The 19,271-nt window shown below is 49.5% G+C and overlaps 1 protein-coding gene across 1 annotated transcript in view; it reads left to right on the top strand.

The window, feature by feature from the left end:
* Nucleotides 1-11,119: 11,119 nt before the first annotated feature.
* ACER3 (alkaline ceramidase 3) overlaps nucleotides 11,120-19,271 on the top strand; it is a 119,438-nt gene continuing 111,286 nt past the window's right edge. Inside the window, exon 1 of the mRNA XM_077451423.1 lies at nucleotides 11,120-11,310. Coding sequence (XP_077307549.1) covers nucleotides 11,208-11,310 — 103 coding nt within the window. The 5' untranslated portion in view covers nucleotides 11,120-11,207. The remainder of the gene's footprint in view (nucleotides 11,311-19,271) is intronic.

Raw genomic sequence — 19,271 nt, 5'->3', positions numbered from 1 at the left:
GACTAATGGCTTGCGTCGTGCATGTGTCCTGCTTACTAATATAGGCGGTAAGAAAAGCCAATAGATGTTGAAAGCAGGGGTCTGTCATCTGGAGATAATTCCTGAAATCATGAGGATTATTCTCCTGGAGCTCCCGCAACAAAGGCATATGACAGAATTGGTCACGATTAAGCAACCAATTCTTAGTCCAAGAACTCCTCCTCCCTCTGTTCCTGGACTGGACGTGGGTCAAAGCAATAACTCCACACCCAATAACAACACAATCTCTCTGGCGAGAACGCCACATGGCTAGTAGACGACCGGCCATTCAGAAACAAACTGAGAAGAACGCACTGAAAATCAGAAAGGACCTGACAAGCACAACCTGAAAATCAGAAACATCCTGACATGCATGCACTGAAAATCAGAAGCAAAGTAAAAAGAAGGCACTGAAAAACAGAAACGACCTGACAAGCAAGCACTGAAAAACAGAAAAGAACTGACAAACACGACCTGAAAAACAGACACAAACTGACAAGCATGCGACTGAAAAGCACGAATCGGCACTCACCAAACTTCTAGTAACATGAGATTAGCAGAAGGAGCCCAAAGGGTGGAGCATGACTAGTGAACTTCCTTTTTATCAGCTCGTAGTACGTCTAGTACATCACTACGTTCGTAATTGTTGGCCAACATTTGAGTGGTCGTGTGTATGCAAGACAAGTTTGGGCCAACACCCTTCAGACAAAATTCCACGGTTATGTTGGTGAACAATACGATCATGTGTACGAGGCTTAATAGTTGTCCTGTGGACAGATTCTCCCACCTGAGCTGTGGATCTCTGCAGCTCCTCCAGAGTTACCATGGGCCTCTTGACTGTTCTCTGATTAATGCTCTCTTTGACCGGCCTGTCAGTTTAGGCGGATGGCCAAGTGTTGGTAGGTTTGGAGTTGTGCCATACTCTTTCCATTTTCGTATGATGGATTGAACAGTGCAGATGTTCAAAGCTTGGGATATTTTTTTATAACCTATGCCTGCTTTAAACTTCTCCACAACTTTATCCCTGACCTGTCTGGTGTGTTCCTTGGCCTTCATGATGCTGTTTGTTCTCTAAGGTCCTCTAAACCTCTGAGGGCTTCACAGAACAGCTGTATTTATACTGAGATTAAATTACACACAGGTGGACTTTATTTACTAATTCTGAAGGTAATTGATTACACTAGATTTTAATTAGGGGTATCAGAGTAAAGGGGGCTGAATACAAATGCATGCCTCACTTTTCACATATTTATTTGTAAAAAATGTTGAAAACCATTTACAATGTTCCTTTCACTTCCCAATTAGTTGCCAGTTTGTGTTGGTCTATCACATAAAATCCCAATAAAATTAATCTTACGTTTTTGGTTGTAACATGACAAAACGTGGAAAATGTCAAGAGGTATGAATACTTTTTTTTTTTTTTTTTGTAATTCCTTTATTTACTTTTTCAAATGAGACAGTTTCACAATTCAAAGAAAAATGACAATATTCAAGATAAAATAAAAACAGAGACAGGAAATGAGATACAATTCACTGAGATAACAGCATCGTCAAATATTACATAACATGCAACCAATCCCCGGGTAGTGCACTCAGTAAAAAAAAAAGCATAGGGGTGAAACTAAACAGCATGGTCAACCGTGCACTACTCTGAGGGGAGCCATCGGACCGCATCCCCAGCAACCCACTGTTACCAGTTGGGCTACCAGGGTAGTGCTGTGAAGGATTTACTTAAACCTGTCGAGGGGGGTCGTCCCACAACCAGCTAGGCCCAGCCGACTGTCATAACTAGTAAAGTAAAGAGGGCAGGATATGCAAAGAATCTGGATGGGCTGGCCTAGGGCTGGGGGTGTCTCAGGGAAAAAAAAAGAGGACAACGAAAGCGGAAAGGCAGGGTGGGAAAGATGAGGGAGGGAACAGGGAGGGAAAGTGGCGGCGCCTCCCGGCCAGAGGGTAATTCACGCTATGAGGACTAATCATGCAGAGCAACCTCGCGGAGGTAAGCTTCCGTGTAGATGTAGTATTGCCATGGTCGCCATGTCTCCCGGAAGGCCTCCTCCCGCCCACGCAGAGTGGCAGTAAGATCTTCCATGTTTCTGATGTCGTTCACCTTGGCAAACCACAGAGATTTAGTAGGTGGGGTCTCCGACCTCCAGCACAAGGGAATGCATGCCCTGGCAGCGTTCAAAAGATGGATGGTAAGAGAGGCCTTGTATTTCTTAACGGAGAGCTTAGAGAGGTGCAGTAGACAGGCCGCGGGGTCCCCCCCCACGGAGACGCCAGTCAGGTGCTCAATTGTGCCCGTCACCTCCGCCCAAAAAGGTTTAATTTTGAGGCAGTCCCAAAAAATGTGCAGCATCGTTCCTTCCTCCACACCACAGCGCCAACAGGTACTGGGGACCTGTGGGAGAAAACAATGCAGGGAAACGGGCACTCTATACCATCGAGTCAACAATTTATAGCAGGATTCCTGGATCCTGGTGGCAATGGAGGACCTCTGGGCGAAATAAAGTATCTTCTCCCGCTGAGAGTCATTAAAGTGGACGCCTAGGTCCGCCTCCCACCTAGTAAGAAAGGGGGGGACGAACCCATCCACTGGAGAAATCAGGGAGGAGTAGAGTAAAGATAAACAGTGACGGATCGGTTCCCTGCGGTGGCAAATGCGTTCTAGCTCTGTGAGTGGGCGCGATATGCCAGGCGCCCTTGCACATCTGTGCAAAAAATTACGCAGTTGTAGATCCCTCCAGAAGTCCAGTGGGGGATCCAGCGCGGACATTCCCGCTTCCATTGCAAGTCGGCCGTCCGAGCCAAGAAAATCATAAAAATGAGACCACCCTGCCGCTGCCAACCGTCCAAAAATGGGGTTCTGCCTGCCAGGCAGAAAGTCTGGGTTACCCAAAATTGGCACCATGGGGGAGGGCATCGGGGAGACTGAGGAACGTCGTACCGTATCCCTGACTACCCGCAAGGTACTACCAAGAGTAGGATGTTCATTGAGGCCCCGCGGCAGCGGGGTAGCGATCCATGGCCAGCTCCTAGCCATACCCTCTGAGTCCTCCAGTTCCATCGCTACCCACTGCTTGGCCTCTGCATGGCAATACCAGTCGACCAGTCTGGTGAGGTGAGCTGCCCTGTAGTACGTTCTAATGTCCGGGAGACCAACTCCTCCCCTCTGCTTAGTCAGATAGAGGATTTGCAGTCTGATACGCGGTTTTTGATGTGACCAAATAAAGCCGCGGAACAGTGAGTCAACTCGCTTGAAAAAAGACGGAGGCAAACGGATGGGAAGGGCTTGCAGTAGATACAGTATTCTAGGCAATGCGGTCATCTTAATGGCATTGCAGCGGCCAAACCACGTTAAAGTAAGCGAATGCCATTGAAGGAGGTCGGATTTAAGACGGAGGAGAAGCGGGGCAAAGTTGGCCTGGTACAGGTTAGCGAGATCCGCACTAATGTTGACACCCAAATAAGGGATAGTATGGGCCGCCCAGCGCAACTGGTAAGTCGACCGCAAACGTCGAACCACGGCCTCATCCACGGTAATGTTCAAGAGGGACGATTTGGTCAGATTGATCGAAAACCCAGAGAGAGCTCCATAGTGCCTCAAGGCCTGAAGGAGATTGGGAGAGATTGCAGAGGATCTGTCAGGAAAAAGATCAAGTCATCCGCAAAGGCGGCCACCTTGTGGGGCCCCGAGGATTTATAAAAACCCGAAATACCCGGGTCACCCCGAATCCTGCACAAGAGGGGCTCCAATGAGAGTATGAAAATCAGCGGAGACAGAGGGCACCCCTGTCGAGTGCCGTTACGGATATCGAAGAAGCCGGACCTCGTTTCATTCACCTTAACCGCAGCCGTGGGATGAGAGTAGAGGGAGAGGATCCAACCGAGCATCGAGGGACGGAGACCTATGTGTTCCAGGGACGCCTGTATGAACGTCCAATCCACGCGGTCAAAGGCCTTCTCCGCGTCGGTGGACAGCAGGAGAAGGGGTCTCGCAGCGGACCTGGCCGCGTGGATTAGGTTCAAAACCCGAATGGTGTTGTCCCGGGGCTCCCGCTGCGGGACAAAACCCGCCTGGTCTCTATGAATCAGACCCGGTATATGGGGGAGTAACCGATTGGCCAATATCCTAGCGAACAATTTAAGGTCGGTGTTCAGGAGGGCTATCGGACGATAACTCCCACACTGCTGTGGATCCTTCCCCTCTTTGGGGATAAGAGATATGTAAGCGCGCAGAGAGTCCAACGGGAAGGTGTTAGCTTCCGTGATCGAGTTAAGGGCCGAGACCAAAGGTTGGGAAAGCGTCTCAAAGAAAGTTTTGTAGTAAGTTGGGGTGAGACCGTCGGGGCCAGGGGCCTTTTTGGGTTTCGAGCTCGCCAGGACTACCCCCAATTCCACAGTCGTTATGGGTTTCTCCAGTTCCTCCAAGACCTCAGGCGAGAGAGAAGGCATGCCGGACATGGCTATATAGGACCGTGGGGTGAATCCACCAGCGGGGCCGGAGGCATCCGAGTGCGGCCTACCTAAGTTATAGAGGCCTTCGAAAAAGGAACGGAACTCTGATGCTATGTCAGACGATGTGTTTGCCTTACGACCCATAGAGGTCAGAATGTGTGGAATATAAGTGTTGGTGCGGGGGCCTCGCAACGCCCTAGCCAGCATCGAACCGGGTTTATTGCTGAATTCATACATCGAGCGGTGGGCCCACGCCAGTTTTTGCTTTGTTTTGTGGAACATGAGCGAACGGAGCTCCTCACGCGCTTTAAGAAGTGCCTGATGAGTGGACCGTGCAAGACTGGCTTTGTGAGCGCATTCAAGGGAGCGGATCTGAGCGAGCGGATCTGAGCGAGCAGCTCGTCCGCACGACGCGTCCTCTCCCGCTTCAGTCGGGCCCCTATTCGAATCAGGGTGCCCCTGATCACCGTCTTGTGGGCCTCCCACACCATCAGAGGGTTGGCAACCGAGGCCATGTTAATAGCAAAGTATTCCCGCAACGAGGCTAGAACCTCTGCGCGGATATCTTCCGATTGCAACAGAGCCTCATGCAGCCTCCACGATGGGGGGGACTGAGTCACCGGGCCCAGCTGAAGCGTCAGATGGATCGGCGCATGGTCCGAGAAGGATATGACATCAATGGCAGTCGAAACTACTCTAGACAGATCCGTATGGGACAACAGCAGGTAGTCCAATCTCGTGTAAGAGTGATGGACTTGGGAGAAATAGGAATAGTCTCGTACCTGGGGGTGCAGTAAGCGCCAAGGGTCCACCAAGCGCAGGGTGTGGAGGTCCGCTTTCATCCGCTTAAGACGAGCGTACGAGAGATGGGAGGCTCCACGGGAGGCATCCAAGAGGGGATCCATAGCAAAATTAAGATCACCCCCAAAAATAAGCATACCCTCCGAAAAATCTAACAGCTGAGGCAGCAGCGTCCGCAGAAACTGCGGATGGTCGACATTGGGGAAATAAACATTGGCGAAGGTGACCCGCACATCGAACACCCGCCCCTTAAGGAGGAGGAAACGACCCTGGGGGTCCACCCGCTGCGCCTCAAAAACCCATGGAAGCGACCTGGCCAGGATGATGCTGACCCCCTTGGACTTGGAGATAGGTGATACACTGTGGTATGCCGTTGGGAAGGCTCCGTTCGTCAATTTAGGGAAACGTTCACCATGGAAGTGCGTTTCTTGCAGAAAAGCCACATGGGTCCTGCTCTTACGCAGGGTAGCCAGGAGTTGTGAACGCTTTTCCGGGACATTAAGGCCACGCACCTTCAGGAGACCCATAATATCGTCTTAGGGGGTAGCAACCGTGCTGCGTGGAGCAGAGAGAATAGCAATTCTTTGCCAGAGACCTCACCGGAAGGCTCCACCACCTGTGGGGGGGAAGGGTTGAAAGTGGAGGGGGAGGGGGAGGGGGAAGGGGGAGGGGGAGAGACAAGGGGGAGGGGGAAAAGGGAAAAGGAAGGGTGGGAAGAACTGACTTCCAAATGCAATAGCTTAATAGTCCCCCGCTAGGCACTAGCAGTACCAAGACGGGGAGCTGCCCTAAGTGGGGGTGGACAATGTAATAAATGTAGCTGAGAGCAGGACAGCGGTAGAACAGATAGATATAAACAGATGAGACAATGTGTTAGGAGATGCACAGGATGAGAGCAACGAGAACCATGTGAAGTAAAAGAACAAAAAGACATTGGAGCCATCATTATATCCAACTTTACAGAACACAAAATACAAAATACAGAATATACAATGCAAAATGGAGGAACCAGGTTGATAGGTATCTGACGCCCGTACTATGTACGAGTGGACCAGGCCCCTCCCATAATACCCATGTCTGTCAGGAAGACAAACCCAGAGCCCCCCCCGCCCCACCCACCAGACGCCAGTGCCAGAAGGCAATCCCTGCAAGAGAACCTAACAGTCATTATATAAAGAAATAGCCAAAGGGTCATGAATGCAGTGATAGAACCAAACCCGCAGCTAGAACACATTCAACTATCCCACCAAGGGTCCACCCGCCCGACCGGCCCCACCACCCCCCACCGCAGGGAGGCCAATGCCTCAAGTCCCGCAGGGGGGGGGGGGAAGGGGAGCAGGGCCCAGCGAATAAACCCGAGAGTCAGACAAGAGCCCACCCCACCACAGAAACAAACAAAAATCCCCAGATCAAGAGGCATAAAACCAGGGGCAGCACCCCCAGTGAGAGACCCGTCCGATCACCGCCCACAAGGCAAATCGCTAATCTCCTATCAGGGAGACGTGTAGGCTAAGAGAGGACGGGTGGCCCAACCAGGGGAACCGGCACCAGTCTAGGTGAAACAAAATGCATGACATATACTCGAGAAATGAAAAACAAAAAACACCAAGGTACCCCCAACAAAGTACTCCGTGGGATGGGGAGTCCGCCCCGGCTCAAGGCACGGCAAAAAGGACAAGCAAAAGAGTCTGAGTTGGTGGGATCTCTGGACATGGCCAAGGCGCTGCAGGTGGGCCATAGGGGGGGGGGGGGAAGGAACAGTCTTACCAGTCCAAAAGTGGGGTAGCACGATCAAGTCTCAGAGGCGGTCGGATGCGGCCTGGTGTCCTCGCGACGCGGTGCACGGGAACGGGACCGACGAGCCCGCTGCCGTCTGGGTTCAGGTGGGCCAGGGGACTCCTGAGTGAGTAGGTAGTCAAACCAATTTGGTACGGTGATGGACGCTTTATCGATGAAACCAAACAAATCAGGCAACTGGTCAGGTGAGTGGAGATGAAATTCCGCACCTTGCTTCCGGACGATCAAATGGAAAGGATGACCCCAGCGGTATGTGGCTTCGGCATCCCGTACCAGATCTAGCAATGGCCTCATCATGCCCCGCATGACACGGGTTTGCCTGGATACATCAGGGAAGATCCGTATGGAAGCGCCATCGAAATCAACAGGGCCCTTCTCCCACGCCAGGCGCAGAATCTCCTCCTTTATGGTGAAAAAATGCACCCTGCATAAGACGTCGCGCGGAAAGTCCAAGGAGGCAGAGGGCCGCGGTACCGCGGAGAGGGTCCTGGGGCCCGGTACACAGTGAACCCTGTCCAACTCCAATGCAGCAGTAGGTGGTTTGTCAAGAACCTGATTCAGTATGGCCGTGACAGTGGCGCGGAGGTCCGAGCCCGCGGTGGCCTCGGGGATACCGCGGAGGCGCAGATTGTTTCGCCTGCTCCTGTTCTCACCGTCGTCCAGACGTAACTGCACATCCACAAGATGGCGACGGAAGGCCCTGTGCTCCGTTTCCAGAGAGAGGAGGCGAGCCTCGGTGGAGGCATTGGAGGTTTCAATAGTGGTCACCCTCTCTTCCACAGTGTCAACCTGCTGTTTTAGGTCATGCAGCTCCCTTGTGAGAGCAGTGACTATAGAGGCTGCCATGGCATTCAAATCCTGCTTAGTAGGCAGGCCGGAGACCAACTCCCTGATGGATCCCTCCAGGAGGCCGCTCGGATCCCCTGCACAATCCACCTGTGGCTGTGTGTCCATGACCGGGACGACCGGGGACTGTATGGGCGAATGCGCCCTAGAAACAAGTGGGGGGAAGTCCTCCTCCGACACCACTGCCCCCGCCAATGTGCCCTTCTTACTTGCTCCTGCGGCGCTGGTCCGGGGAGCTCGCGGCGGCGCCATCTTGGACCGCGCGGCCCGCGAGGAGATCGGGTCCTGCCGCAGGAAATACTGGGTAATTTCGGGTCCCCTCCGATCCTCGGTGGCCAGCGGGTGTTTGCGGTCCCCTGGCATGAAAGAGCGGCTCGTCTGCGGGTGTATGGCGGAGGTTCTCGGCTCGGTCCCGTGCAGAGCTCCTGACTTGGCTTCCTCACGCTGCCATCGCTAAGCCACCGTATGAATACTTTTTCAGGGAACTGTAAACATCCCCTGTAATAGAAATAAGCATGACAGGTCCACTTTATTGAGAGATCTGGGGTCAAAAAGAACCCAAATCTCTCCTCTAATAAAAATGTAATTTTGACTTTAAAAAAGAAAGAAACATCCCTTAAAACCTTAAACGTGGAAGTGACATCAGACATCGCTCCAGCCCTCCAAGGGCATAGAGCTGAGTGGCTATCTTGCCCTCACTCGGCTTCCTGTCCAGTCATCGTGGCTCCGGTAAGCTTGGAGGCGACCTGGAAGCGGCGGGAGGTGGTGCACCTCTCCCGCTGCCTATAAAAGTGATCTCGTAGCCAATCGGCTGCTGGGACCAATTTTATATGAAAGCTGACTGCCTGACTGAAAAAAAGATCCCAGGGTTTATGGCAGCTAGCTGTAACGTCAAAGTAATGTTGTATATTTACAGTTAGGCGGTCGGCAGTTTATTTTTTTTACACGAGCATTGGCATTTCATTAATTGGATCGGGTATCAGCCTTTTGTTATCTCCTGTACAGCAGATCTTGGAGTGAGAGTGGGAGAAGCAGCACAAGAAGCCAAGCAGTTGTGCCGCAGTGCTCCTGTGCTAACAAGGAACATGCAGACAGGATAAAGGAGCAGATTAACAGAAGAACTAATTATTATGCTGCTTCTCCATTCATTGCCCAGTCACAGGCTGGGAGAGGGAAAAGACCTGTAAGTGCAATAAGAAAAAAAAAAAGTTGATCCTAATTGACCCTAGTATATACTGTATATGTATGAATATGAGTTATGGACCTTAGATTGTAAGCTCCTCGGGGGCAGAGACTGATGTCAATGTATAATAAATATGTAAAGCACTGCATAAATTGACGGAGCTATATACTGTAATAAATAATAATAATTAGAATGTGGTGAAATGGTAGAGTCAGTGCTGGGACAAGATCATCCAGTGTCCAGGGCAAAGATGCCAAATTTTGTACCCCCCTTCATTACATGCAAGCCTATGAGGAGGAGGGGGGAGAAAGGGCACAGACCTCACCCGCTTCCTGGCTCTCTCCTCTCCTTGCCCCTTCCAGCTCTGTGCAGACAGAAGTAGTGATGCTGTCACTACTCGTCTCAGCCTTATAGTAGAAGGAACTTGTGGCACTCCTATTCCTACAATAAATGCTGCGCCCAGGGCAGCCGACCCTTCTGCTCACCCCTTGTCCCAGCCCTGCTTGTGAGAAAAGAGCAGAATACAGTTATTTTGGGCAGGGGTAAACTACCTTTCTAGCCCCTTTCCCACTTCAATTACTAAGGAGGATCTTCCACATTAGGATGCTGGCAGGTGTAATTTATATTCTCCACTGTAGGTGGCACTCAACCATAGTAGCAATGCAGATGGGGGAGGAAGTTGCGAGGTATTTAGTTCCTCTATGGTTTCATCGGTCACAGGAAGGCAGCTATCCAATTGGATACTGGCACCCCATGTGACTTTGGCAGCCATCTTGGGTCAGGCAGAGTCTATTTAAGACCCTGGCACACTTTAATGCAAGTGGACAGGTTTCCTGTCTGCCAGGGACAGTGGAAGGCTCGGCTCCGGTGAAGTAGGAAAAGATCAGGGTCTACATCTAACTCTTCCTCCCTTTTGGGTCACACTGGCCAGGTCGCACTTCGCGCCTCATGGCAGCCACCGTCAGCATCCCAGTCTGCTGTCTATTCACTGCCAGTGGCCTCTGTTGCAAGGACGCAGGCAGCTTCTCCAGAGTTCCTCCTAGTGTCCTCTGTTGCAAGGACGCAGGCAGCTTCTCAAGAGTTCCACCTAGTGTCCTCAGTTGCAAGGATGCAGACAGCTTCTCAAGAGTTCTACCTAGTGTCCTCAGTTGCAAGGACGCAGGCAACTTGTCGGGAGTTCCACCTAGTGTCCTCAGTTGCAAGGACACAGGCAGCTTCTCAGGAGTTCCACCTAGTGTCCTCTGTTGCAAGGACGCAGGCAGCTTCTCAGGAGTTCCACCTAGTGTCCTCAGTTGCAAGGACGCAGGCAGCTTCTCAAGAGTTCCACCTAGTGTCTTGAAGGGATATGTTACCTCCCCATCACTTGATTTAACCCTTTAAATGCTGCTAATAGTGTGCATTGCGGGTCTTTGGGGCCCTAATATAAGGCTATGGGGCTGCGCTGTGACCAGCTCACAACTTTGTGTAATGCACACCATTACATTGTGGTCATGCAGCATTTATAGGGTTATATCAGGAGGAGGAGGCTGCAATGCATTGGTATAAAATGGCTCTGAAAAGCAAAATAAATTGTGGATCGCTCTTCAGAGGTGGTGTTGACCAGCCCTTAAAGTGACAGCTACGTTCAGCCCAATATAGATTGAGGACATGAGAGGCATGTGTGGGGGTGTGAGCCCTATGGGGGTGTAGGGGGGTGAGCCCTATGGGGGTGTAGGGGAGGGAGGACAGAGGGCTGCAGCTAATAATCACACAGATGAAGGAATGCAGCGCGACGGCTCAGGGAGCGATACCAATCTGACATCTCTACTCTGTGCAGAGGCCGCCTGGGTGGGCGGGGCGAGGGAGGGGAATGGTTATTTATTAGTGGGCGGAGTGCACTCCTTGTCGCCCCGCCCACTGTGGCAGGTTCATTTTCGTTTCCTATAACCACACCCCTTTCTCGAGCCACTCTGTCAAAGCGCGTCCTTACCACGCCCCTCGATTCATGCCCTCCTCGCCTTTGGCCTTGAGGGGTGGGCGGAGCCTGTGTGAGGAGTAGGCGGGGCGGAGTGGTCGGGTCCCGGGCGGTGGTGGCGGCGGTGTGTGAGTGGCGGAAGGTATCAGGATGGCTCCGGCGGCGGACAGGCCCGGCTACTGGGGGCCCCCGACCTCCACACTGGAGTGGTGCGAAGAGAACTACGCCGTGTCCTTCTACATCGCCGAGTTCTGTGAGTGACAACGACCGGTCATGTGATGGGGGAGGGGCTGACTGCCGGTATAAGGGGACCCCGGTGTGTGTGTGTGTGTGTGTGTGTGTGTGTGTGTGTGTGTGTGTGTGTGTGTGTGTGTGTGTGTGTGTGTGTGTGTGTGTGTGTGTGTGTGTGTGTGTGTGTGTGTGTGTGTGTGTGTGTGTGTGTGTGTGTGTCCGTCCCCGTCCGTCCACGGGGGGGGTGTATATATAGTGTGTACCCACGGGGGGGGTGTATATATAGTGTGTACCCACGGGGGGGGGGTGTATATATAGTGTGTACCCACGGGGGGGGGGGGTGTATATATAGTGTGTACCCACGGGGGGGGGTGTATATATAGTGTGTACCCACGGGGGGGGGTGTATATATAGTGTGTACCCACGGGGGGGGGTGTATATATAGTGTGTACCCACGGGGGGGGTGTATATATAGTGTGTCTCCACGGGGGGGGTGTATATATAGTGTGTACCCACGGGGGGGGGGTGTATATATAGTGTGTACCCACGGGGGGGGGGTGTATATATAGTGTGTACCCACGGGGGGGGGGTGTATATATAGTGTGTACCCACGGGGGGGGGGGGGGTGTATATATAGTGTGTACCCACGGGGGGGGTGTATATATAGTGTGTACCCACGGGGGGGGGGTGTATATATAGTGTGTACCCACGGGGGGGGGGTGTATATATAGTGTGTACCCACGGGGGGGGGGTGTATATATAGTGTGTACCCACGGGGGGGGGGTGTATATATAGTGTGTACCCACGGGGGGGGGTGTATATATAGTGTGTACCCACGGGGGGGTGTATATATAGTGTGTACCCACGGGGGGGGGGTGTATATATAGTGTGTACCCACGGGGGGGGGTGTATATATAGTGTGTACCCACGGGGGGGTGTATATATAGTGTGTACCCACGGGGGGGGTGTATATATAGTGTGTACCCACGGGGGGGGTGTATATATAGTGTGTACCCACGGGGGGGGTGTATATATAGTGTGTACCCACGGGGGGGGGTGTATATATAGTGTGTACCCACGGGGGGGGTGTATATATAGTGTGTACCCACGGGGGGGGTGTATATATAGTGTGTACCCACGGGGGGGGGGTGTATATATAGTGTGTACCCACGGGGGGGGGGTGTATATATAGTGTGTACCCACGGGGGGGGGGTGTATATATAGTGTGTACCCACGGGGGGGGTGTATATATAGTGTGTACCCACGGGGGGGGGGGTGTATATATAGTGTGTACCCACGGGGGGGGGGGGTGTATATATAGTGTGTACCCACGGGGGGGGGGTGTATATATAGTGTGTACCCACGGGGGGGGGGTGTATATATAGTGTGTACCCACGGGGGGGGGTGTATATATAGTGTGTACCCACGGGGGGGGGGTGTATATATAGTGTGTACCCACGGGGGGGGGGGGTGTATATATAGTGTGTACCCACGGGGGGGGGGTGTATATATAGTGTGTACCCACGGGGGGGGGGGGTGTATATATAGTGTGTACCCACGGGGGGGGGGGTGTATATATAGTGTGTACCCACGGGGGGGGGGTGTATATATAGTGTGTACCCACGGGGGGGGGGTGTATATATAGTGTGTACCCACGGGGGGGGGGTGTATATATAGTGTGTACCCACGGGGGGGGGGTGTATATATAGTGTGTACCCACGGGGGGGGGGTGTATATATAGTGTGTACCCACGGGGGGGGGTGTATATATAGTGTGTACCCACGGGGGGGTGTATATATAGTGTGTACCCACGGGGGGGGTGTATATATAGTGTGTACCCACGGGGGGGGTGTATATATAGTGTGTACCCACGGGGGGGGGGTGTATATATAGTGTGTACCCACGGGGGGGGGTGTATATATAGTGTGTACCCACGGGGGGGGGTGTATATATAGTGTGTACCCACGGGGGGGGTGTATATATAGTGTGTACCCACGGGGGGGGGGTGTATATATATAGTGTGTACCCACGGGGGGGGGTGTATATATATAGTGTGTACCCACGGGGGGGGGGGGTGTATATATAGTGTGTACCCACGGGGGGGGGGGTGTATATATAGTGTGTACCCACGGGGGGGTGTATATATAGTGTGTACCCACGGGGGGGGGGGGGTGTATGGTAATAACCCATGGCAGTATATGATGATTGGGGGTGTATATAGTAATCCTGGGGGGGGGGGGGCTGTGGCTGTGGCTGTGGCTGTGTGTGTGTGTGTGTGTGTGTGTGTGTGTGTATATATATATATATATATACACACACACACACACATGCACAGCTGGGCGAAACATTGTTAAGTTGCTTTGCCCTGTGGCCACTAGGGGCGCGGGAGCCCGCTGGTCACGGTCAGTAGGGCTCCCGGGATCTGTGTGTGTTAACAGTTTCCAGTTCTCTGAGGGGAGAGGAGACAGATCATGTGTTCATACAAAGTAGGAACAGAAATCTGTCATCTCCCCTGCACAGTCCCCTCCCCCTTCAGTTAGAACACACACTAGGAAACACGGTTAACCCCTTGATCGCTCCCCTAGTATTAACCCCTTCCCTGCCAGTGACATTTTTACAGTAATTGGTGCATTTTTATAGCACTGATCTCTGTATAAATGACAATGGTCCCAAAAATGTGTCAAAAGTGTCCGACGTGTCCGCCATAATGTTGCAGTGCCAATAAAAATCGCTGATCGCCGCCATTACTAGTAAAAATAAATAAATAATAAAAGCCATTAATCTATCCCCTATTTTGTAGGCGCTATAACTTTTGCACAAACCAAATCTATATACGCTTATTACAACTTTTTTTTTACCAAAAATATGTAGCAGATATTTTTGGGGGATATTTATTATAGCAAAAAGTAAAAAAAAAATTTTTATTTGATTTTTTTTTTCAAAATTGACACTTTTTTTATTTTTTTTTTTGTTTATAGCGCTTAAAATAAAAACAGCAGAGGTGATCAAATACCACTAATGAGAGCTCTATTTGTGGGGAAAAATTACATGGGCAGATACTACTTTAAAGGAATCTATTTCTATTTACTCGGCGTAACATCATCTTTCACATTATAGAAAAAAAAAATAATTGGGCTAACGCAAGTTTTTTTTTTTTTTTTATTGAAGGAATTTTTTTTTTTTTTTAAGTTTATTTTTTTCGTACTTTATGAAGGTGTTTTTTTTTTTTTTTTAAATGCGTTTTGAAAAACCACTGTGCAAATATTGTGTGATAGAAAAAATTGCAACACCCACCATTTTATTCTATAGGGTCTCTGCAAAAAAAAAAAAAGTGTGTGTATGTATATGTGTGTATATATATAATATATATATTATAGTAATTTTCTAGCAAATAAAAGTAGATTTTTACATGTGGGAGCGAAGTGTCAGAAATGTCCCCGGTGCAAAGTGGGTTAAAGAAGATGTAAACCTATATTCTCAGATAATGAGTATGTGATTTGAAATGTCTCTGCCATATGCCAGTGAGTCGTCTTGAGTCACAATGGAAAAGCATGAAATCTTGACAGAGATGAAGAAGAAGGAAAAAAAATAGGAAAATGTTCTCATGCAGCGTAGTGGTTGGTTAATAATTCATGAAAGGAGAGAAGCCATTACTAATATATATCATTCAGCATAAACCATCAGAAGCGCTGATTACATCCCCCCCCCCCATTACTAGAGATGGAAGAGCCCATCCCTGTGCTGTCACCACTTGTACAGTGCAGTGCTGAGGCCTGTGTTATTGGTAGGGCTCGCCATAGACGCCCCATACTATCCTGGTGACCAAACTGGCCGACCATCATCAGCATGAATAGTCGCAATGCTGTGCGGGGTGGGGGGGCTCATGCACACAGGGCTTCTTTACTGCAACTTTTAGCAGCATCGGGCGTTTTTGAAGCTGTGTTAAAAAAAAAAAAAAAAAAAAAAAAACACCTCTCCATGTTTTTTCATGTGGCCATGCACACATGGGCTTTTAGTGGCACAGGCCGGGGGTCTCCAAACATTCTAAACAAAGGGCCGGTTTTCTGCCCTTCAAACTGTAAAGGGGCTGCAATGTGGCCAGTGGGAGTAGAAAATGTCCAGGTGTCAGAGGGAGTGAACAATTACCCCGTGATTGGTATTATGGGGAGTAATGGTTCCCCTTCTTTGCTATCAATGCGAGGAACAGTGCGCCGTCATTGGTGCCAATGGAAGAAATGGTACCCCGTCGTTGGCGTCGAACGGAGGAATGGTTCCCCATCATAAGTGTCAGTGGGGAGGCACAGTGCGCCATTGTTGGTGTCATTGGCAGGAATTGTGCCCCACTGTTGCTGACAGTGAAGGGGAATAGTGCCCCAAGGACCGGATAAAAGCAAGCAACGGGACGCAGTTTGCAGACCATGGCACAGGCTGAAAAAAAAAACAAAAAAAAACCCCAGGGCCAGCACATTCAGGCCCGGGGTTTTTTTTTTTTTTTTTTTTTTTAACAGCCTATGCCAGTGGTCTGCAAACTGCGTCCCGTTGCTTGCTTTTGGCAGAAAAAATGCTGACTGCTGCTAAACTCTGCTAGCCGCCAGTGTGCAGCATTTAGCAGAGAATTTTATTTATTTTCAATAATAATATATTTAATATTATATAATTTTTTTTTTTCCAGAGACCCTATAGAATAAAATGGTGGGTGTTGCAATTTTTTGTATCTCACGATATTTGCACAGCGGTTTTTCAAAATGCAATTTTTTCGAAAAAAAAAAAAAAAAAAAAAACCTTCATAAAATAAGAAAAAAAAAAAAAAACCTTCCTATAATAATAAAAAAGAAAAAAAAAAAAGAAAAAAAACACCTTCATAAAATAATAAAAACAAATTAAAATGAAAAAATAAATCTTCATAAAGTAAGAAAAAAACAAAAAAAACACCTTCATAAAATAAGAAAAAAAAAAAAAAAAACCTTCCTATAATAATAAAAAAGAAAAAAAAAAAAGAAAAAAAACACCTTCATAAAATAATAAAAACAAATTAAAATGAAAAAATAAATCTTCATAAAGTAAGAAAAAAACAAAAAAAACACCTTCATAAAATAATAAAAAACAAATAACCTTCATAAAGTAAGAAAAAAAAAACACCTTCATAAAATAATAGAAAAGTAAAAGCAAAAAAAAACTTCCTTTTTTATGCGGAGGACACGCATGCTTCCTGTCCCCCCTTCCCTTTCCTGGCCTCTGCTGTGCCTCAGGAGGGAGAGTCGCGGACAGCTGAGGCACACATGAACATCGCTGGATAGAGACGGGGCTCAGGTAAGTATTAGGGGGGCTACTACACACAGAAGCTCACTCGTGACCCCCCCTTTCCTGGCCTGCATGCTTGGATAAGGGTCTGGTATGGATTTTGGGAGGTACCTACGCCAAAACAGCGAGGGGTCCACCCCCCCCCACATATTGTCATATGACCTCTGCAGGAGGGATCTCCCATGCTGGGCGGGCGTCATACAATGTCCTTGGCTTCCCCACAGTAGAGGAGGTGCGTGCACACCGCCTAAGGCGCACATGCCGCGTCACCTAGGAGCCAATGTGCACATGCCCGGGCGCCGCGATGTCCTCCGGGCACTGGTAATCGCTTATTACAGAGCAGGACCGTGTGTGTGTGTGTGTGTGTATATATGTGTGTGTGTGTGTGTATATATATATATATATATATCACACAGATCCACATCCTGTCAGGGGAGAGGAGACCGATCGTGTGCTCCTAGTACAGAGCAACACCGATCGTCCCCTCCCCCTACAGTTAGAATTACTCCCTAGGTAACACATTTAACCCCTTGATCGCCCCCCAGTGTTAACCCCTTCCTTGCCAGTGACATTTTATACAGTAATCAGTGCATTTTTATAGCACTGATCGCTGTATACATTTGAATGGTCCCAAAATAGGGTCAAGTGTCCGATATGTCTGCTTTCACGATAAAAGTCGCAGATCGCCGCCATTACTAGTTTAAAAAAAAATGCAGTAAATCTATCCCCTATTTTGTAATTACTATAACTTTTGCGCGAACCATTCAATACGCTTATTTATTTTTATCAAAAATATGTAGAAGAATACATATTGGCCTAAACTGAGGAAAAAAATCTTTTTATTTGTTTAAATTGGGATATTTATTATAGCAAAAAGTTAAAAATATTGCTGTTTTTTTTTTTTTTTTCAAACTTTTCACTCTTCTTTTCTTTATAATGCAAAAAGATAAAAACTGCAGAGGTGATCAAATACCAACAAAGGAAAGCTCTATTTGTGGGAAATTTTTTTTTTTATTTGGGTACAGGGTTGCATGACCGCACAATTGTCCTTCAAAATGTTAAAGCACTGAAAATTGGCCTGGGCAGGAAGGGGGTGAAAATGCCCTGTATTGAAGTGGTTAAAGATACATGGTCGCATAAAGATGCATGCTCATACATGTCTGCATAGATACGTGTTGCGTAATGTTGCATAAACACGTTTCATAAACGCATGCCTGCTTATTGCGAATATGCTTGTTTCCATGGGCACATGTTGCATAAATGCGAGTGTACAGCGCACACTTTCATATTTTGCCTAAATGCATAAGCACGTGCTTCCATAGATGCATATTGCTTCACTAGGCCGCGGCCGCGGGGGGCGATCTCTGCGGCCCCACAGACCACTGGACCCTGCCAGGCACACAAGAGGGTAGACTGAATGGCCAGCAACAGCTCCTTTCATCGGGATGAAAGCCAGGAAGATGGTGGCAGCCGCGAGTGTACAGGAATCGGCGTCCCTCTGGCCGGATCACCTCCAATATAGTCGCAGGCAGCAGCGGAGCATGTAGATCAGGGATCTGCAATTAGCGGACCTCCAGCTGTTGCAGAACTACAAATCCCAAGAGGCATAGCAAGACTCTGACAGCCACGAGCATGACACCCAGAGGCAGAGGCATGATGGGACTTGTAGTTTTGCAACAGCTGGAGGTCCGCTAATTGCAGATCCCTGATGTAGAGGGACATGCAGGGAGGTGAATTTGGTGGATTCTAGTGCTTTGGTGCCCAGATGGCTGAGGATTAGTTGAAGGATTCATGGAGCTCCCCTCACATGTCCTCCTCCGCCCACATCCGCACACGCCCCCAGATGCATATTGCTTAAACACATGCTGGCATGTTTTCATTTGTACTGCATATGTATGTTTATTTACATTAAAGTGGTTGTAAACCCTTAAAGACCACTTTTACCTAGAGGTAAGCCTAGATTAAAGTGGCATTCTCAGCGACGGAGCTGCCGCGCGTGTCGGCTCCCGTGCGCATGCGCGGGAGTGACGTCATCGCGGCTTCGCCGAATGACAGCGGCGGAGCTGCGAGACCCCACCAACAAGATGGATGCGGCGGACTACAGGGGACAGCGGTGACTTCGCTGGCTCCTGTGTCAGGTAAGTGACACATAATGGGCTACTATGCGATGCATAGTAGTCCATTATGCTTTGCCTTTGCAGGGAATGAAAGAGGAAGTAAACTCATCAGGGTTTACTTCCTCTTTAAGGCTTACCTATAGGTGCTAGAAATATCTCCTAAACCTACAGGGTTTAGGAGACATTTGCAAAAAACCGGCACTGCTGTCTGCGACGCATGCGCCGTAGACAGCGGCTTGCAGGCGCACTGAGCATGCCGCTAGTGGCGTGGGAGTGATGTAAGCGCGGCTCCAACCAGTCACATCGCCGGAGCCGTGATACCCGGAAGTCACTCTGGGATAGATGGCGGCGTCGGAGGAGGACAACGAGGGTTGCTTCTGGGGCTTCCATCTCAGGTAAGTTATTCATAATGAGCTAGTATGCTATGCATACTAGCTCATTATGCCTTTGCCTTGCAGGGTGTATTTTTATTTTTTTGGCTTTACTTCCCCTTTAAGCTGTATGCATATGTACTTGTTTTCTTGGGACTACATACATATGGGCTTATTTGCCTGGAGGTACATAC

Source organism: Lithobates pipiens, unplaced genomic scaffold (assembly GCF_037356315.1).
Source record: "Lithobates pipiens isolate NorthernLeopardFrog02 unplaced genomic scaffold, aLitPip1_a1.2 Scaffold_23, whole genome shotgun sequence".
Taxonomy (NCBI): domain Eukaryota; kingdom Metazoa; phylum Chordata; class Amphibia; order Anura; family Ranidae; genus Lithobates; species Lithobates pipiens.
The sequence above is the reverse complement of the archived record's forward strand: the minus strand, read 5'-3'. Positions and strand labels throughout refer to the sequence as shown.